The following is a 20,264-nucleotide window of genomic DNA, read 5'->3' as shown; positions in this document are numbered from 1 at the left end:
TTTAGGGTTTTTCGATTTGGATATTAGCTTAGGGATTTAGATTTTCGTGCTGATAACGTGTTATAAAAGTAATGGAAAAATCTATTTTTATTCATAACATAGAGGTTCCTGAGATTACACCGTCATAGATAAATGAAAAGATTACAATCATAATCTCTTGGTTATGAGCCATCCACAATCTGATTCATAACAATTTCATGTATTAATTTGTTTTATGTTGTACCTTTTTATTTTTAATTGTTTGATATGAGACGATGATGAAAATCACAAATGGTGTTATTTGTATACCATTTTCCAATAAAATCACCCTATTTTAAAAACTTCTTAAACGTAAGTTTAGTTAGAAGTTCCCCCCCCCCCCCAAAACTTAATCATTTTCATATGTTTATCCTAAAAAGAACTTCCAGATTGGGTATTAACTAATCATCCACAGAAAAGATAATACAACGTTCTATTGGAAGGCTTACTGTAAAAGGTTTTACAAAACCAGATTTTTCTTACTTTAGAAAGAAAAATATTCTTCTTTTTGTTGTGTTGTAAAAAATAAAACGTACTGAGTTGAAGTTTATAAAAGTTAAAAGTATTAATTTGAATTTCTTCGAAGCACTTTTTAGAATTAAAATCTGTCAGTATTTCTCTAATTAAAATTACATATCCAGATGTTGCTTTGTGAACGAACCAATATCTCAACTATGAAAACAAAAAGAAAAGTATCATAAGATAATTTAGTAGTTAAAATATGAGAAATATAGTATTCAATTTTGCCGGATTTCATATAAAAGTTAGATTATGTACCAATATATGTAAAATAAAAAATTATCAATGTTGAGCTATTTTACTTTCTTATTATGACTGTTTCAGATCATGACAATCAACACTCAGATTATTATATATATATAGACATGCTGATCACTGTCCACACCCTCTCAATTTCTGACATATTCACATTTGTTTCTGAAGAAAGGTAAATTTCATTTGTCACACAGTTTTACAGAGGATATAACTTCTCACAGATTCATTTACATCTAGTTTAATATTTATCATCATTCTTATATATAGAAAAAAAAAGAAGCTTCACTAAGTCCGATGCCCAAAAGCTGTTCTCGTAAAATATTCATGCAAATTTTTTATTATCTCATAGTACATAATCCATCTTCGATATAACTTCTTTAGGCTTAAGGTGTGATTGTGAAAATTGCAGTGTTGTTAAGAATGGCTTCAAACGACGATCTTGAATTTTCTTTTGAAGTTAATTCCTTCTTGGATTCGCTAGAAACTTTTAATGCTGTCACGGTATGCTTCTTCATTTCAAATGAGACGACGTCAAGTTCTCATTCTACTAAATTTCATTTTCAACCAAATATACAATATATTGCCATTTCATCATATATGGCTTCTGCTTGGGACTAATTAAATGTTGTGTACATACATATAGGAGCGTCAAGAAAATCCTTCGTTGTTGGCTTCTCAACATGAGCACCGTGAGATGGTTCCATATGTCCCTGTCTCTGCTGCCACAAATGATGTATATCCACCATCATTGATAGAAAATCCGAACACTGATCAAGAGACATTAACAAGAAATCCAAGCTTTGATCAAGAGAGAGTAACACAAAATCAAAGCTTCCGTCATGTGGACGATTATTCTAGATCTATCAACGCATTACAGTTATCTCCCAACGTGGTATGAACATAACTTGACTATGACACCTCTTTCACTAATTAAAACATATGATTTATTTATATTTTCTAAAGAACTTATAGAGTGACCATCTTCTCTACCAAAATTAATGTATACTAATCTCGTAAATATGCAGCCATCATGTACATTCCCGAATGGCCAAAGAGAAAGTATCTACAGTAAAAACTGTTTGCTAACCTCAGCCAATAACGCGATGATGAGCACTGGACTACAATCAGTTGGTTCACAACATGGATATGTAAACCAAAGCTATCAACAACCTTTGATGTCGCAAACAAATCACCACCTCTTTAACGATCCATATGTTTCACTAATGGTATGAATCTTTATAACATTTTATCATTATTAAGCACAAATCATTTAAATATGTATATATTCAAGTTATTCAATATTATGCTGACTCAGATGGAAAGTAATGCACAACAAGTGGAGAAAGCTAATGGACTTACAAATTTCAATCCTATGTATGGCCTTCGAGATCATCGCCTTCCTCCTTTGTATATACTTCAACTTACAACATGTTACTGTCTCTTTAGATATTTGCAAGGGTTTATAACTAACAATATTAATGCATTTATATATCAGTGGATGCAGCTTTCAGGGAGAACGACATAATCTCGACTTAATAGTTGACCAACTCAAGCATATCAGTGGAAATGATCAGATGCAACAAGCTGAAACGTCCAACAGGCATATTCCACCATATGAGTAAGAAAACAACGTATTTTGGGTTTTTATACTACTCATCCACATTTTTATTAAACGTAATTATGTTTAACTAATCTGTTAAAATATTTTAGGGAGGCTTTGCAAAGCAATCAACACCAGATTCCTTATGCGTCGTCTGCAAATACTATACCAAATCCAGGGTATCGTACTCCCATGATTTCAAACACCCAAGTCCTACAAACGTAGCTATAATGATTTTCTTTACTATTTGATTTCATATATGCACGTAAAATCATATTATCTTACGATTGAATAATTTTATGAATGTTCACAGGCCGGAAAACTATCCACCCTTTGCGCAGACGCCATATCAATCTGATCCATTTGCTTTTAATTTCCAAAATTCAAGCTCAGTTAAAACTACTCGTCGAGCCCGGGGAAGGTAACATCATTATCTTACAAAACAAATGTTTGCTTAAGTTTTTCTTCTATGATCTAATGTTTTAAGAGATGATTTTTATTCTCAAATTTTATTAGGCCGAGAAAAAATCAAATTCCGTTGCCTTTGGTACCTACAACTCAAACGCTTTTAACCTCTCCCAGGTACTAAATTTCTCTACTAGCACAACATCTTTAATGGTTAGCTTCATGCATTTACGTACGTGCTAATACTGCATATATCATACTCTTGTTAATTTAGACATTATGGCACACAAGATAAGGGAAAACAACCTATTACAGCAAGGCCGCCTTTTAACCCAAGTCTCTACGATCAATGTCAAAATTCATACACAAACACAATGATCCAACAAGTGAGATTTTTTTTTGGGTTGTAATTTTTGTAAAATAAGAAATACAACCACTAGAAAAGAAGGTCCTTTTTTCTAGTACACACTTTGATATTCTCAACTTCTGGTGTCTAATACTGCAGAGTGGAGTTATGAGGCAACGTAGTATTTATGATCAACTCGAAAATGAATGCTCATCGTTTAAAACAAGGGTACGTATACACAGATGCACTCTCACATACGTAATTTATTTTCTCAAAGCATAAAAAGTTATGAGAGCGTGGGTTAATTACATAAATATTGCAGAGGATCATGGTCCCGTGTCAAGAGAAATCTATAGCAGATTCATCAACGGCTTCCTTTTGGCAAGATGGAAATTTGCGTTCATCAAGTGCTGCAGGCAGTAACCATGAAGAGAGGTTTGTTTATTCAAACTATAAATATATTAACTAATTAATATTTTGCAATTGCTTAAGGACACATACGTAATAAGATTTCGATTTTTTTAATAAAAAAGGTAGTAATAAGATTCGGTTAGTTTCTCTGTAAAATCTTAAATTCAAAGCTTACGCAAACAGTTCGAATATTAATTACTTATACATTTACTTCTTCTTTCAGGCCCATAAAAAATACAATGTATGATCCATTGTACGCAGGTGTTGGATTACCCATCGATCCTCATTTGAGGCTCTTTTAGTTAACTTTATTGAAATGGTAATTATCTCGTATATTTTACCAAGTCATTTAGGATCTGTATATATTTAAACAATATATAATCAAATATTACATTGTAATCTTTTGTGATTTTTCTCCTTTTCAGAACAACATATTTTGCATGTTTCAAGAATTCATTATGATGGAAAAGTATATCGAGACCATCCCTCCAGATCATATAACCAGCTAGAATATATACAACAGTATGTAATGTAGTCGTTTATAATAGTATTGTCAACATATCACTATCAAAATTCAAATTCGGTAGTGCGTGATTTGTGGAAAAAAGCATGCATGTACTAAAGAGAACTATAATATACAAAACTGAAGTAATTTACTAGCGTTGTCGTGTGTGCATGGTCTTAAGATGTGATACTCTAGTTTATGGATATACGAGTAAACAAAAAGAAGAAATTATAGTCTTCAAGGGAAGAAATCGCCGGAGCAACAATGATGGGTCGATAAAGATCCAACTAAACGATAGAATGGACCACCCTAGCTAAAGTATGTTGGTCCAAGGTAAAACCATCTCTCTCATGCGGTGGTCCTTCGTTATCCAATAAAATATGAAAGACTAGGTTTAATGTGATCAATAATCTGACAGGAAACTGCAACGTAACTCACCCATCCCCCCCGCCCCAATAAATCCAGTGGTTGATTTTAGGCATGATGTTAATAAACTCACATACTCTCTATTGAAAGTAAACGTGCAGAACAGAATATGCATTGTGCACTACAAGTAAAATCGGCGGGAAAGCTCGAAATGCAATGAAAATCTTTTTTTTTTTTTTTGAAGATTTTCTTATGCAATGAAAATCTTGAATCCAACATTCTTTAATGTAAATAACAAAATTAACTTTTAAATCTAAAAGGTAATGGAGACAATTACAATGCGACACAAAAGGCGATTCCAACAACGGTTACTTTTCCTGCAATTTCTCGCCATTGTAGAGGTGGTTGATGATGATTTTTCGGACTTGTGGTTGATGTCTAAACGATTTCTACCCACGACGTCAGTTATCTCCACGACGGAATCAACTTACCATCGTGATGAAGTGTTACGAAGACAGTTACCAGAACAGAGGATATATAATATTGGTTACGGAATAATCAAAACTCCACATTTGTTTATTTCCTTTCTGGCAAATCTGCTTTCCTTCTGTTGGAGATTCTTTCTCTTCCACTCAATGGCAGACAACATACGTCGAGCCTTTCAAGACATTGATTTAGGCATCAATGATGCCCCTTTTGTTCTTCCACCGGAGATCGTCCGCCAAGCCGAAGAAGAAAACCGTTTCATCCTTATCGGTCGACCAGTCATGCCCCGCCGCCAAAATCTTCGTGCGATCATTGCCACCATGCCCAGAAATTGGGGACTTGAAGGACTGGCCAGAGGGCGAATTATCGAACAGCGTCGCTTCCAATTTGTCTTCCCCTCGGAAGAGGCGATGGAGACTGTCATCAGAAGAGGACCGTGGGCCTTCGCAGATCGAATGTTGGTGCTACAACGCTGGACCCCGTTAATGGATCTAGCCTTGCTCGATTTTATTCCTTTCTGGATCCAAATCCGAGGGATCCCGTTTCAATACATGAACCGTGAAGTCATCGTTTCAATTGCGCGTACAATGGGCCAGTACATCCAAATGGATTACAATGAAGAGAATGGGAGTCGTTTGGATTTCGTCAGAGTCAGAATTAACTGGAACATCATCAATCCACTACGTTTCCAAAGGAACTATCAATTTGTTCTGGGCATCAACACTACCCTCCGATTCCAATATGAACGGCTCCGTGGATTCTGCGAACTCTGCGGAATGCTCACTCACGATTCTGGAGCATGTGTCATCAACAATGGCGGCCCGGGTCAAGCAGATGAAGATGATGATGATGATGATGATGATGATAGTGGAGAGGATAATGAGGCTCCTGAGCTTGTGCCAAACCAAGGGGTAATAATTGAAGAAGTTAATGATGAGGAAGAACATCACGATGATGCTGAAGATGGAGGCAATGAGCAAGAAGCAAATGAAGAGACAGTACAAGACGATATGGAGGAAGAAGAGAAAGAGGATGAACTGTGGAATGGTTCACGCATGCGTACGATGTTTACAGATGAAGCCATCACTGAGGAGATGTACAACCCAATTGATCCTTTTGGAATCAAAACTGACAGAGAAGTTGGGATAAAGAGGAAGGCGTGGATGTCAGAGGCTAATGGGAACACAGCCAGGCTCACTAATGCAGAACATGGAGAGACAAGCGGCACAAGGAACACCAAACGCTCGAAGGTGTTATATCCTATTAATGGCACTCAAAGTGAGAATGAAGAAGATTCAGAGTCAGAGAACTCTTCTGGTTTGGGAGGCGCGGTGGGCCCAGAACCACCTCTTCCACCATGAGGACAGCCTGCTGGAACTGTCGAGGTCTAGGCAATGACTCGACGGTTCGACGCCTAAAGGAGATCAATCGGAAGTATCTCCTGGACATAATATGCCTATCCGAAACTAAGCAGCAGGATGATGTTATTAGGGATGTGGGTGCTCAGTTAGATTGTCTTAATTATGTTTCAGTTCCTCCAATAGGTCTAAGTGGTGGTTTAGTTCTTTATTGGAAAGCTCATGTACAGCTGCAAATTCTGTTTCAGTCAGCTAATTTGATCGATTGTAAAGTTCATTGTAATGGAAGCTGGTTTTATTATTCATTTGTGTATGGTCATCCAAATCAGTCTATGCGCCATTACACATGGGAAAAATTAGAACGGTTAGCCATCACTAGAAGGAATGAAGCATGGATGGTTCTAGGAGACTTCAATGAAATATTGGGGAATCATGAAAAGGATGGAGGCAGAGCACGTTCTGAGGCTTCTTTTAGTAATTTCAGAGCCATGGTGAGACATTGTGATTTTACAGATCTTCCTACCGTTGGTAATAGATTCTCATGGGCAGGGAAAAGAGGAAATGATCTAGTACAATGTTGTCTAGACAGAGTCATGTCTAATACTAAATGGTTTTCAGAATATCCGGCATCTGAGACAGTGTTTCTAGAGCTTGGAGAGTCAGATCATCGACCTTTAATCACATATATTTCAGCAGACAGAGATCAGCCAAGAAGAACATTTTGTTACGATAGTCGCATGATAGATAAAGATGGATTCAAAGAATCAGTCATGCGTGGGTGGAGAGGTACAGGACAAACAAGCCTGTTACAGATACCGTTGACTAATAGGATCAGCAGATGCCGCCAACAGATTGCTGTATGGAAGCGGAGCAACAGAAATAATGCAGAAGAACAAATCAAAGTACTAAGAGGAAGATTGGATAAAGCACTTTGTTCAGCAACATCTACTCAGACGGAAACTACTATGCTTAAAGAAGAGTTGGATAAAGCTTACATGGAGGAAGAAATATTTTGGAAGCAGAAAAGCCGAGTCATGTGGCTACGAGCGGGTGACAGAAACACAAAATACTTTCATGCTGTATCTCGAACAAGAAGGATTAAAAATACTATCACATCTATCCAAGATGAGGCGGGAGTAGTACACAGAGGACACAAAAATATTGCCAGAGTTGCAGAGAATTACTTCAACTCTTTATTTTCCTCTCAAGGCGACGTAAGCATCTACTTTGATCAAGTTTTTCACGGGTTTCAACAGAAAGTTAGTGCGTCTGTGAATGAAGATCTTACTCGCGATATCACTGAAGATGAAGTCCAACAGGCTGTTTTCGACATTGGACCACACAGAGCTCCAGGTCCAGATGGTTTTTCAGCAATTTTCTATCACCAACACTGGGAGGAGATAAAATCAGATATTATGAAAGAAATAAAAATGTTCTTCACTACAGAGGAGTTTGATGAGCAGCTGAACCACACCAACATTTGTCTCATCCCCAAAATCTACCCTCCAACTGGTATGTCTGAGTTTAGACCAATAGCGCTGTGTAATGTCACTTATAAAATAGTGTCAAAGATCCTGATCAACCGACTTAAGAAACACCTGAGTAGTATCATCTCAGAAAATCAAGCAGCTTTCATCCCTGGAAGAATGATCACAGATAACATCGTTGTAGCTCATGAAGTGTTTCATAGTCTGAAAGTAAGAACTCGTCAAGCCTCTTCTTATATGGCAGTTAAAACATACATCACAAAGGCTTATGATCGTTTGGAATGGAGATTTTTAGAAGAAACGATGAGAAGAATGAGTTTTGACAGTAAATGGATCAGATGGATAATGTTATGTGTATCATCAGTCCGGTTCTCAGTATTGATAAATGGAGTTCCAGAAGGTCATATAATTCCTAAGAGAGGGATCCGACAGGGTGATCCTCTTTCTCCATACCTCTTTATACTCTGTGCGGAAGTATTATCTCACTTAATGCATCAAGCAATGAGTGATCGATCTTTAACTGGGGTGAAAGTGGCTTTACAATCTCCAGCAGTTAACCATTTGCTTTTTGCCGATGACTCTCTCTTCTTCTCCTTGGCCAACCCAAAAGCTGGACGTCAGCTGAAACAAATTCTGAATCTCTATGAGCAAGTGTCGGGTCAAGCAGTGAATTTGAGAAAGTCATCTATAACATTTGGAAGTAAAGTTGCAGCAAGTGTTAAAACAAGAATGCGGAATCTTCTTGGAATACACAATGAAGGAGGCAATGAGAAATATTTAGGATTACCAGAACAGTTTAACAAGAAGAAAGGCGAAATGTTTAAATACATAATCGAAAAGGTGAAAGCTGTTACACAGGGATGGAAGAAAAATTTCCTTTCTCATGGCGGTAAAGAGATACTTTTGAAAGCAGTGGCTTTGGCTATGCCCATATTCACGATGAATATATTTAGATTACCGAAAGAGATTTGCAATGAGATAAATGCTATCTTAGCCAACTTCTGGTGGGGATCAGGAGACAAGAAAGGAATGCATTGGTATAGTTGGAAGAGAGTAAGTGTTCCAAAGAAAGAAGGAGGATTAGGATTTCGGGATCTTGAAGGTTTCAATCAAGCCTTGCTTGGAAAACAAGTTTGGCGTATTCTACAACATCCTAATAGCCTTATGGCACGCATATTGAAGTCACGCTACTTTCCGGATGAAAGCATACTCACGGCGACTTTGAAGAAAAAGGCTTCTTATGCATGGAAATCTTTATTACATGGACGAGATTTACTGCGCAAAGGGATGAAATATGTTATTGGTAATGGAACAACTGTCGGCATGTGGGACGATCCGTGGCTGTCAGATCATACACCAAGACCACCGAGAGCAAGAGAACAAGCAATCATTGGGGAAACTGTGAGCGTTTACATCCGAGAAGATGGACAAGGATGGAATGTTGAAAAGCTTTGAAACAAAGTGATAGAGGAAGACGTGGAAAAAATCCTTGCACTCAAGATAAGCTCGAAAGCTGAAGTTGATTTACTAGGTTGGCATTACACAGATGATGGGATCTACACTGTTAAGTCTGGTTATTGGTTAAGTACGCACTTACCGAATAGAGAACAAGCTCAACCGATATGGGGTGATCCGGTTATAAAGCAGAAGGTTTGGAAATGCAACACACCCCCAAAGCTGAATCATTTCCTATGGAGATTACTATCAAGATCACTCGCTGTGGGTAGCAACTTAAAAAGACGTCATATTACTTCAGATGATCAGTGCAAACGATGTTGTAACGCAACAGAAACAGAGACTCACCTCTTCTTCGACTGCCCTTATGCACAAAGAATCTGGAGAGCCTCCGGAATTTCAAATCTTACGATACTAAGTACACAAACAACACTGGAAGACAAAGTTGATGTATGCCTTTCTTGCAACATCTCCACCCGACTGCCACACTTAAAGGATCTTCCGATAAGTATCCTCTGGAGAATTTGGAAAAGCAGAAACATTTTACTCTATCAACAGAAGACAATAAATTGGTGGAATGTACTTGAACAAGCAAAAAGAGATGCAAAAGAATGGTCTATAAACAGGACGGCTATACAACTATCACGAAATTCAAATACCAGTGAGGTCAATGGCACTATGGAGAATATATGGAAAAGACCTGCACAAGGTTGGGTAAAATGTAACTTTGATGGTTCCTTTGTTTCACAATTAGTTCCGTCAAAGGCAGGATGGGTAATAAGAAATGAGCGAAGCACTTATCAAGGGGCTGGACAGGGAAGAGGATTTACTACAACACCGTTAGAAGCAGAATTCCAAGCTCTCATCATGGTAATGCAGCAATGTTGGTGTCGGGGCTTCACAAAAGTTATATTTGAAGGAGACAACAAGAAAATGTTCGATATTCTTAATGGCAATGCTTTACATTTTGGAGTGTATAACTGGACTCGAGAAGTACGATGGTGGAGCACAAAGTTTGAGGAGATCACATTTAGATGGACCAAGCGTACCGGAAATGAAGTGGCTGATAAATTGGCAAAAGCTAATATACCCAACGATGCAACGTATACTTACTATTTTTACATTCCTCATTTTATAACAACTGCTTTACATAAAGACTTTGGAAACTCGATTCATTAATATAAATTGAAGATAAAAAAAAAAGAATCCAACATTCTTTTGTTTTTGATAATTATCTCGAAGCCAACATTTTTATTTGGGTATGTGATTTACTGATAAACATTCTTCAAAGCCCCGGTAATATTCTCAGCATTCATTCTACTACGTACAATTTTTTTTAAGTATTACTCCCTCCGTTTTTTTAATATAAGTTGTTTTAGAACTGTGCACATAGATTAAGAAATCATTAATTTTTTATATTTTCTAAACAAAAACATCATTAATTATTTACTTAATTACTAATAAACCAATAATAAAATAGAAAGTATATTATCATTGGTCATATAACTTTAAGTGTTAATAAATTTTAAAACTGAAATCGTCATATAATTTGAAACATAAATTTTTTTCTAAAACGAGTTATATTAAAAAGCGGAGGAAGTATAAGTTCATGAATTTCTATTATAGGCTTTCTTTCATGAATCTAGTGCATCTAGGGAGAAACCCAAATGGAGAGCTCGATCCTTTTTTATGTTTACGATTTTCGATTGATCTCACTCGTCCATACCATATTCCCAAATGGCATATTTGATGGTTTTATATATTATCTCTTTTGCTTTTGTGTTCTGAATTTCTTGGGGTTTTGACTGAAAATAAGGTGCTTTGGGAATCATCAAAACAAAAATTCTTATTCTATTCACAAAAAGCTTCTACTTTTATCTATCACAAAAATATCCCGAGAGCTCATCTCATTACATTTGACTTCATCCTCAAAAATTATTAAAATGTTTCGCTTTCAGATAAAGATGGTCTCGGTACAACTTGTGGCAGCACTTCAGCGTGTACCAGGTAAGTAAAATATTGAACACATTATGAAATGATTATTGTATAAATTTATTTTATCTTAAAAATATCTTTTATATCTGATCCTTAAAAATAATAAAATCTTATATATAATGGGGTACTTTTGCCTCTCCTAAGGCTGTCCACGTTTCCATTTTATAAAGACTGTGGGGCCTACTTAATATCCGGTTTATTTCCGTCGAGTAGGTGTGTATTTTGGTCCAGTTTAGTTTATCCGAATCAGATTGAATTTTGGTCGGTCTGATATGTGTCTTCGTAAATGAGTAAAACTATGTGTTCCACTTAGGGCTTCATTGTTGTCGTCCTCACAAAACTCGACTTCGCCGTTTTCTGATTTTCATAAACCAGAAAACTCATGTTTGTCTTCTCAATCTCCTTACCTTCCCTATCGTTATCTCTTCCCCTTCTATGTCCTTCAATGTTTTCTTTCAATTTCTTTCTTTTAATCCGGGAATAATTATTAATCACAAAAAACTCACTAACGATGTCGCCTTCACTTGAAATCTATATATATCAGCGGGTTGAGACCACGATTGATCCTCTCAGCCACTTGCAGTTTATCATTTTATAAAGCTAAGAAAGATTTTTAAAGACGGCTTCAACCGGTGTTGTTCTCGCGTACTCAGCCTTTGATGGTCTTCACCTCGGTAGATCTGCCCAGTTCGTAGTTGGTCGTCTGCTCCGTTTTTGGGACTCCAAAAACATCAAGAAGCAAGGTGAATTCATGGGACTCACCCTCCTCCTCCTTGATAAGAAGGTGTTATAACGATAAGCGGTTTTTTCTTAGTCCTTTTATTTCGTAAAAATTCAATGATTTAGATCTTTATTCTCTAATTGCAGAATTTTGTGATACATGGATTCATGCTGGGCGCGTCCCTCATTACTGTCCGTTTTTTCGATCGGGTTCACTTGTCAGATTTTCACGTTTTGAAGTTGCAAGATGCACAAATATGTACAAGATTACAAACTACCCTTTTGTGATCCGGTTCATCCCCCAAACAGCCAGCTTCCTAAGCCAGGCAAACCTTATTATTTGGGATGAGGTGCCCATGGCACATCGCCATGCTATTGAGGCCGTAGTTCGCACACTCCGAGAAATTTAATCTCTGTCTAATAGAACAGCCTTAAACAGACCTTTTGGTGGAAAGACAGTCCTGTTGGGCGGTGATTTTCTACAGATTCTCCCTGTCATTCCACAAGGAACACGTCAGGAAACAGTTAATGCAGCTGTTAATCACTCACACCTCTGGAACCACTGCGAAATTCATGTTCTCTCAAAAAACATGCGCATAAAATCCGACGAAAAAGATTTTGCTAAATGGATTTTACAAGTTGGTGATGGGATGGCAACATTGGTGCCTCAGAAAGAAACATACACAAAAGCTGCTGAAGACCAAATTCTGATAGACGATTATCTCCTCCTCCCCGTGACTTCCAACCCACTTGATGTCCTTTGTCAATCTGTTTTCTCAGATTTCACAAATGACTACAAGGACATGGAAAAAAACAGAGATTCAGCTATATTAACTCCAAAGAATGATACGGTTGATGAAATCAACACTTACTTGCTTTCCAAAATACCAGGTGCTGAGCAAGAATACTTAAGATATGACAGTTTCGCTGAGGACGAAAAACATTATGGAGAGTTTGATTTAACCTATCCATTGGAATATCTCAACTCTTTAGAATTTTCAGGGTTGCATGCGCATACGATTTGCTTCAAAGTTGGGGTCCCAATAATGCTCCTTCGCAACATAAACCAGGCTGAAGGGTTATGCAATGGTACAAGACCTATAGTTACACACCTGGGGGAAAGAGTTATTAAGGCAGAAGTACTAACAGCTTCACCAACAAAACAGATTGTCTTGATACCTAGAATCGTCCTATCACCCACAATGTCCAATCATCCCTTCACTCTCAGAAGACGCCAGTTTCCAGTTAAAGTATCCTACGCAATGACAATAAACAAAAGTCAAGGCCAAACACTGACTAAGGTTGCTCTTTACTTACCAAAACCTGTTTTCACCCATGGTCAATTATATGTGACACTATCAAGAGTCACCACACCAAAAGGACTAAAAGTTTTGAATATTACCAGACCCAGTGGCTTGATGAACACCATCTCCAATATCGTCTACAAAGAAGCCTTCAATGCCTTGCCCCAAACAACAGGTACGACCCAACGCTACATTGACCATCATCCGTCTCTTATTTGTAAAACAAACTATATACAAAAAACTGTGTCAAACGTTGGTTATAAATTCAACATTGTATGATCCATTACGCGACTCAATTTTCATTCCATATTGCAGGTTTAGAAGAAGATGATGACTGATTCCCATACCTTTCTTAATCTACTTCGATACCATCCAGCAAGGTCAACAAATCATTCTGATAGTTCAACCAATTCATAAATTGATAAATTCCTCAGCAGATAAATATTTTTTGTAACACGAACCGTACCTTCCTCAAAAATTTACAGGAGGATATCTAAAACTGGAAAGAAGACGAAGTTTTTTTTCCCAAAAAACATATCATAGATTGTCTGAATGAGTTAACAGGCTTTTCAATTTAACTAATTAGCGAACAAAGGGCACGACCCAATTAAATTTTACTGGAGTATTCAATTTTATCATTTAAAACATAAAGTCCATTACGGCCCAGACAATTTTAAAAACCGAATTAGCAAGACGAACATTTCCAAACTTTGGTACGTGGCCCACTAAACCACATCGTCGGATGTTTTATGAATTACATCGTCTCCGCCGTTTCATATTTTTACGAAAAAGGTTTTAATGGTTCTACTTCTTTGCCTTTAATCCTCGCCATCTCCCTGCTCGCAAAAAATCTCCAAACAAAAACCCAGTGTCTCTCAACTCTTTACATATCAACACTTTCGTATCCATCTCTTCGTTTACCCACGTTCATATTCCACATAAATTAAACAATTAGACTTTATTCATTCCAAGAATAACTATGTTTACCTATCTCTCTCCCTTCCCAGAAAATGAAACCGTCAATTGAACTCAAATTCTATAAATATGAGAAGTCTGAGAGAGCTGATTCTTCAAACCCCTTTCTATTTTTCTCCTATCTTCAACCTATTAACCTGCTCTTGAAATGTCTTCTTCTCATGCTCTCGGTTCTGAACAACCTCTCCATCACTAAACTTTTGCCGATCTTCAGCTTGGAATATCTTCCCAGTCAATCGTTGCTCGCCTCCTCTGGTATTGGGACTTACCAAACATCGACAACCCCAGTGATTCCATGGGAATCACTTTGCTTTTCCTTGATGAGAAGGTATACTCATCTTCCGCGAAAAGGCTTTGTATATATATATATATATCGGTTTTAATAAACTTAAAAAAAAAAATGATTAACCTCATCAAATATTTGCCGTAGGGTTCAATGATCAACGGATTCATTCCTGCAAACCAAGCCGGTGACTACCGTTCATCTTTACAAGAGGGTGATATTTTTGAAGTTGCAAACTTTGAGGTTGAAAGATGTCCACATATGTACAAGGTTATGGAGCATACTTTTGTAATCCGGTTCATCGCCCAAACAACTTTTTTTAAATTCATCAGCAAGGGTCTTGTTATCAGCTTACAAAAATTCATGCTTCCCAAGCATGACCATCTCCAAATCCTTGCCAACACAAACTTAGAACTCCCATATGTGTTTCCATTATTTTACCAAATTAACTGTGAAATTATTCTTACAGATTAAATCATAAACTCCTAAGATGTTCATCAAATGGCAGATGTTGTTGGTCAAATTCAATCTGTCAAAGGTTATGGCCTTACAAACCCTCAAGTGATTTCTCCACTTCTCATCAGTTTCCTCATTGAACCGTAAGTAGAAAAAAACTATTTTCGACAACTTACCCCTGAGAACTCCTAACTGTAATGAATGTATAATATATTTAATTACAGCACCATCGAACTGTACTTGTCTTTATGAGACGATGCTGCAGCAATTTTTAAGGGTATCCTTAATTCAGAGGTTAGAGTCCACTCCGTCATGTGGTCAACCCAACAAAAATTGGAGGTAAGTTACTTATAAAACTTTTAAAACAAAATAAATAAATAGCTAACCAAGTACTCTTCATTCTACAGATAACCTTTACCTCAACTCCACACCAGCAACTAAATTTTTTTTCTGCCCCAATCTCCCACTCATCACAGAGTTCACTTCAAGGTGCAATTCATTTTGTTATTGCCTTAAACAATTTTTAATGTGTGGTCAATTAAGTTGGCGAGGAATTCCCCAGTTCCCACGACAAAACATGGATCAATGATAAGCAAGTAAGCTCAATTGGAGATCTCAACATGTTCTTCTCCAACACTACCGACCAGGTTCCTAAAAACATTCCAACACAATTTTCAATCTTTTCCCTCCTTAAAAGTATAATAGAAAATAAAAAAATTATTTCCTCTCGGTTACACATAGAAAGCTATTTTATATGCAAAGCCCGGATTGTTGAGGTGTTGACCCAAAATGGCTGGTATTATGTCTCATGCTCTCGCTGCAACAAAAAGCTAGAAAATTCTGTTGCATCTCTCCGCTCCAGGCAATGTGTTATCTCCAACGTCACGGGTGTTGTTAGGTGAGAACTATTCCCACTCATTTAAAAAAAAAACAACTCGCTATTTCATGAATTCCGATCAGTAATGTTATCGTCCATTACATGTATTGTGTTGAATTATTGGTTGATGATGGAAATAATTATGCAACTTTTGTGGTGTTTGACAAGGAGATGCTTAAGCTCACAAACCAAGATGCAGCTACTATGTTTCTCGATCAGTTTTCTATTTCTTACTGCCCCCCACATTCCAGACATTTGTAACAATCAGTCGAACCTCTAATATACTGCAGGTCAATAGTAGAGATGGCAATCATGGATCTGGACCGCGGGTCTGGCCCGTAAAGGACTGTCGCGGGACGGTATTGGAACAAGGTTTTCTAAGCACGTAAATTTGCGGGCCTCGCGGGACGGGTCTTTTTGGGACTCAGCCTTTTGCGGGATGGGCCAAAACGGGTCATGCAGGATTACATGGACCCGCATTTTTTTCTCATTTCTTATTTTACCTGAAAAAATGAGAAAGAGAGTGAGAAGAAAGCGATTCTTGTGACTTTTCCCCAAGAAAACACAAGGAGTTCCGACGATGAGGATTCGAGGTCCGGTGATGATGATTCGAGCTCCGACGATGACGACTCTAGCTCCAGTGATGACGATTCGAGCTTTCGTGGTGTTTTGATTTGGTTTTCTCTTTTTATTACACACAACTATGAATTGTTTTATTGCAATGTGATATTTCTTGTTTAAGTTGATTGGTTTTGTTTTCAGTACCTGTGAAGTTGTGTTTTTCTTAAATTAAATTTGGTTACAATGGTGCTGTTTAGGAGAAAAGTTAGTTGTATATCACGTCACTTATATGATTTGGCAATGTGATTCACGATTTTTTTTTGCAATCCAAATAATTAAAAAGAGAGATGGTTTGATAAAGACATACAACACTTGAGCCAAATTATTACAAAGACAACAACTCAATCAGATTAAAAATTAACAAAAGCTTACGCTGATAAGAAAAGAAGGCTTTTAACTAAGAACACCAGCACAAACGGAGCTTTGTGGCATTGATTTTGATAAGGCTTTAGTGAAGTTTAATGAGCTCTCTTCAACTCTCTTACAAAACTCTTCTACTAGAACATTCATGAAAGAGTTGTAGCAGGCGATTTGATAAGAAGGCATCCCGCGGGACAGGCCGTCAAGGCCTATATATTCTGCTGTACGGGTTTGGATTGGAATTTTGAAGACCACAACCTGCGCGGGACATGCCCGCTGTGACCCGCTCGACCACTAACCCACCGCGGTACGGGACAGAATGGAATGGGTAAACCTGTTTGACATCTCTAGTCAATGGTGGTGTTAGCGAGAAACTTCCACAATGCATTGCAGAACTTGGAGGGAAAGAATTTATTTTCCATATACGTGTCACACCATTCAATTTCACCCCAATCCACCGAACATTCACCGTCTCTGCAATCAGTCACACTATCAACACCGAGGTGTTATAGTATATACTCATGTCAACGTTTTGATCTGACTCAATGTTTTAAAAACCACATCTTTACCTATCTCTAGAACTGCAAGATCAATGAAAACCCATGTGTTGACGTGAAATGTGAGGAAGCATCCGCTTCAGCTTCTGCCATCAAGATGTCAACAGCTGAGGTCAAACAAGGTGGACGCAAACTCCCACGTCAGTGAGTGTTTGAAAGGAATCAAAACGTCTTCCCCAACCTTGCTTCCTTTACTTTCACAATTTTAAATTTACTATGCATTTTCTATTTCAGACTTTGCAATATTTTCCAGCTTTTTAAGAAATCCATTTCAACAATGTACCTCACACGAGGATGACTTTTTTTTTACATTTTAATAGTTCCAAAAGGGTTGACGTAATATTAAACATCGTCATTTTTAATAGAGAACATGTTATTTGCATGAAACCATACGCAGATAAACATCCAGTATATACGCATACCACCACTTTTACTCTCCAAATCAACAATTACATTTCCATTTAAAAGAATTTTACACATTACAAGTCTCAACTAATATGAATTTTCAAACCTCTTCACTCTTCTTCTTCTTATAAATCTCTTCACTCTTCCTCTTTTGTACTCCACCACCATCAACATTTTACACTACAACACCACAAGTATATCTAACATCCCCGCGCTTGTGCGGGGCTCCCCCCTAGTCTACATTATAATGAGGCACTTTGCTCACATCAGCGTGCCATGTCAGCGTTTTGTGGGTCCCACTTTTAAAAACTGTGAAAAAGTGTCAAGCCATGATTCGAACTCGGGTTATTGAGATATAAACACCAACATTTATACCACTAAACAAAATGATACTTTGTACATTGATGGCAGAAACTAATATATATTTATGAAGGTCGGAAACCCTTGCTTCTTGGGCTTCCTCTGAGGACCGGGCTTACAAGTGTATTATGGGTTTCATTTTAAAATGGGATTCATCACGTTATATGAAAAAAAACTCAAGTTTGCAACAATTATAGTTTTCTCATATTGTAAACTGTCGTCGTTTAACATGAGTTAGGGTTATTGTCTCGGACAAGTCTGAGTTACAAAGTTGCGCCGTGTGTCTGTTCGTAATTTATTTTTTCACCGGTGAACTCTTCATCTCCCTATTTTAAATCGCTTGAACATAAATGTTCCTGATTTGTAGCCCCTCTGTAAACCTTATATATATATATATGATTCTCATTTTTGATGAATCCAATCTGCATCTCCACAAAACTCATTGATTCCTCTTAGCTTTAACCATCTTCTAGAAAATGTTTTTCTCTGCCTCTCCAGTTCCTCAAACCAGCATCCCCGGCGTTTGTCACTCAACCTTTGAGTCTCTCCGTCTTGGTCGTAGTAGTCTGAGCATAGCCTATGGCCTCCTCCGCTTCTGGGATTCCCTGAACTTCAAGAAAGACACTGAGTTTATGGGAATCACGGTTCTCTTACTTGATGAAGAGGTAAGTTAATCTTCGATCTATCACACTTATTTAAAATAACTGTTTCTAATTTATTTCTTGATTCTTTGTTGAATAATATTATTTGCAGATTCCTTGATTCATGGGTTTATTCCGCCAGGCGTGCTAATTATTACATGCCATCTTTGAAAACCGGTTCCATTGTGAAAGACGATCGTTGTGAGGTTGCTAGGTGCTCAAGCATGTACAAGATAACTGATCATTCATTCCTCATTTATTTCATCTCACCAACCATTATTGATGAAGTCATCACGGTTGCTCCTGAGATCAATCTCCAGTCATGATTAGACTGTTCGACAATCTCCAAGTGATTGCGAACACATACCTAGAACTCTCAGATATATTATCATATTGCATTTGGGTTTATATTATGTTTTGATATCATAACTGATATTTAAACTCACGGATGTAGTTGGACAAATCCATTCTGTCCAGGGCTATGACCTCACCAAAAAAACAACTCGAGTCGTTCTTCGTCTCCTCAATGATCTGTAAGAAACAATCAACACACAATTCTCTTTATATTACTGTCTATAGTGTGCTAACATCAATAAATATTTCCTACCTAAGATCTATGGTCATCTATTTAGCTCCCTTACTTATCAAACTAATTTTACACAAACTTTTATTTTACAGTTTAAAAGAAACCACAATAACCAAAACAATCAAAACACCAAAAACTAGAATCCCAAAAAGATGAATCATTAATGATCACCTCTCTTTTTTTGTCTAATCTTACAAATAAACTTCAAAACAAATATACCAAACCAATCACCTCAACTAAAACTTAACGACACATACAACGAGTCAGCTAAACAAATACAAACTACACGGCCAGCTATTTAACAATTTACAAACTTACTTTCGTAGATGCTTACAAAGAAGATGAAGACGACAACCAAAATCAGTGAAATTACCTAACAAAAAAGCAGAGTAAGTTACGAACTCTGATAAATACAACTAACAATGAGTTTTGTTTACATATTACCCATCAAATAAAAGAGAAACGAACACAGCCACACCAAAAGATACAAGAGACAACCCGACATACACAAAGGCGGCAACAATATCTCCACATGCTCGCTCCTCTTGTCTTATGAAAATAGTTTACATGTTTAATGTCAAATGAGAAATACATAAATTCATTTAAAATCCATAGAGGTCCAAATACTCAGAATTGTCACTCATTTTATAGTTATTTCTACAAGGATTCATGTATTTGTTTTAAAGGTCCGGTAAAAGCAACAAGTTTAAAAATAATAAAAAACAGAACATAATAAAAATAATAAAAATTATTATTTAATACACACAACTTACACAACTAAACTGAAGAAAAAATATCTAGAAATAAAAGGTACTCTCAACAACTTTAATATAATTTATGTACTTTCACATTACTAACACAATTTTGTCATTCATAAGTGGAGAACAATGCATACACAGTTCATCATCACAAC

The 20,264-nt window shown here is 37.0% G+C and overlaps 2 protein-coding genes across 2 annotated transcripts in view; both read left to right on the top strand.

The window, feature by feature from the left end:
* The window catches only part of LOC106344523, an 8,844-nt gene extending 4,976 nt beyond the window's left edge, over positions 1-3,868 (top strand). The window contains exons 2-13 of the mRNA XM_013783886.1: positions 1,202-1,293; positions 1,436-1,684; positions 1,818-2,018; positions 2,108-2,199; positions 2,288-2,410; positions 2,503-2,571; positions 2,706-2,813; positions 2,909-2,974; positions 3,072-3,183; positions 3,303-3,371; positions 3,466-3,578; positions 3,778-3,868. Of these exons, the coding sequence (XP_013639340.1) occupies positions 1,202-1,293; positions 1,436-1,684; positions 1,818-2,018; positions 2,108-2,199; positions 2,288-2,410; positions 2,503-2,571; positions 2,706-2,813; positions 2,909-2,974; positions 3,072-3,183; positions 3,303-3,371; positions 3,466-3,578; positions 3,778-3,856 (1,373 nt within the window). The 3' untranslated portion in view covers positions 3,857-3,868. The remainder of the gene's footprint in view (positions 1-1,201; positions 1,294-1,435; positions 1,685-1,817; positions 2,019-2,107; positions 2,200-2,287; positions 2,411-2,502; positions 2,572-2,705; positions 2,814-2,908; positions 2,975-3,071; positions 3,184-3,302; positions 3,372-3,465; positions 3,579-3,777) is intronic.
* Positions 3,869-4,765: 897 nt separating this feature from the next.
* LOC106344106 lies at positions 4,766-6,492 on the top strand. The gene has a single exon (XM_013783493.1). It carries the CDS (start codon positions 4,860-4,862, stop codon positions 6,270-6,272), a length of 1,413 nt encoding a protein of 470 aa, XP_013638947.1. The 5' UTR covers positions 4,766-4,859; the 3' UTR covers positions 6,273-6,492.
* The last annotated feature ends 13,772 nt before the right edge of the window (positions 6,493-20,264 follow it).

Source organism: Brassica oleracea, chromosome C5 (assembly GCF_000695525.1).
Source record: "Brassica oleracea var. oleracea cultivar TO1000 chromosome C5, BOL, whole genome shotgun sequence".
NCBI lineage: Eukaryota > Viridiplantae > Streptophyta > Magnoliopsida > Brassicales > Brassicaceae > Brassica > Brassica oleracea.
Note: the sequence above shows the minus strand (reverse complement) of the source record. Positions and strands in the feature narration are given on the sequence as shown.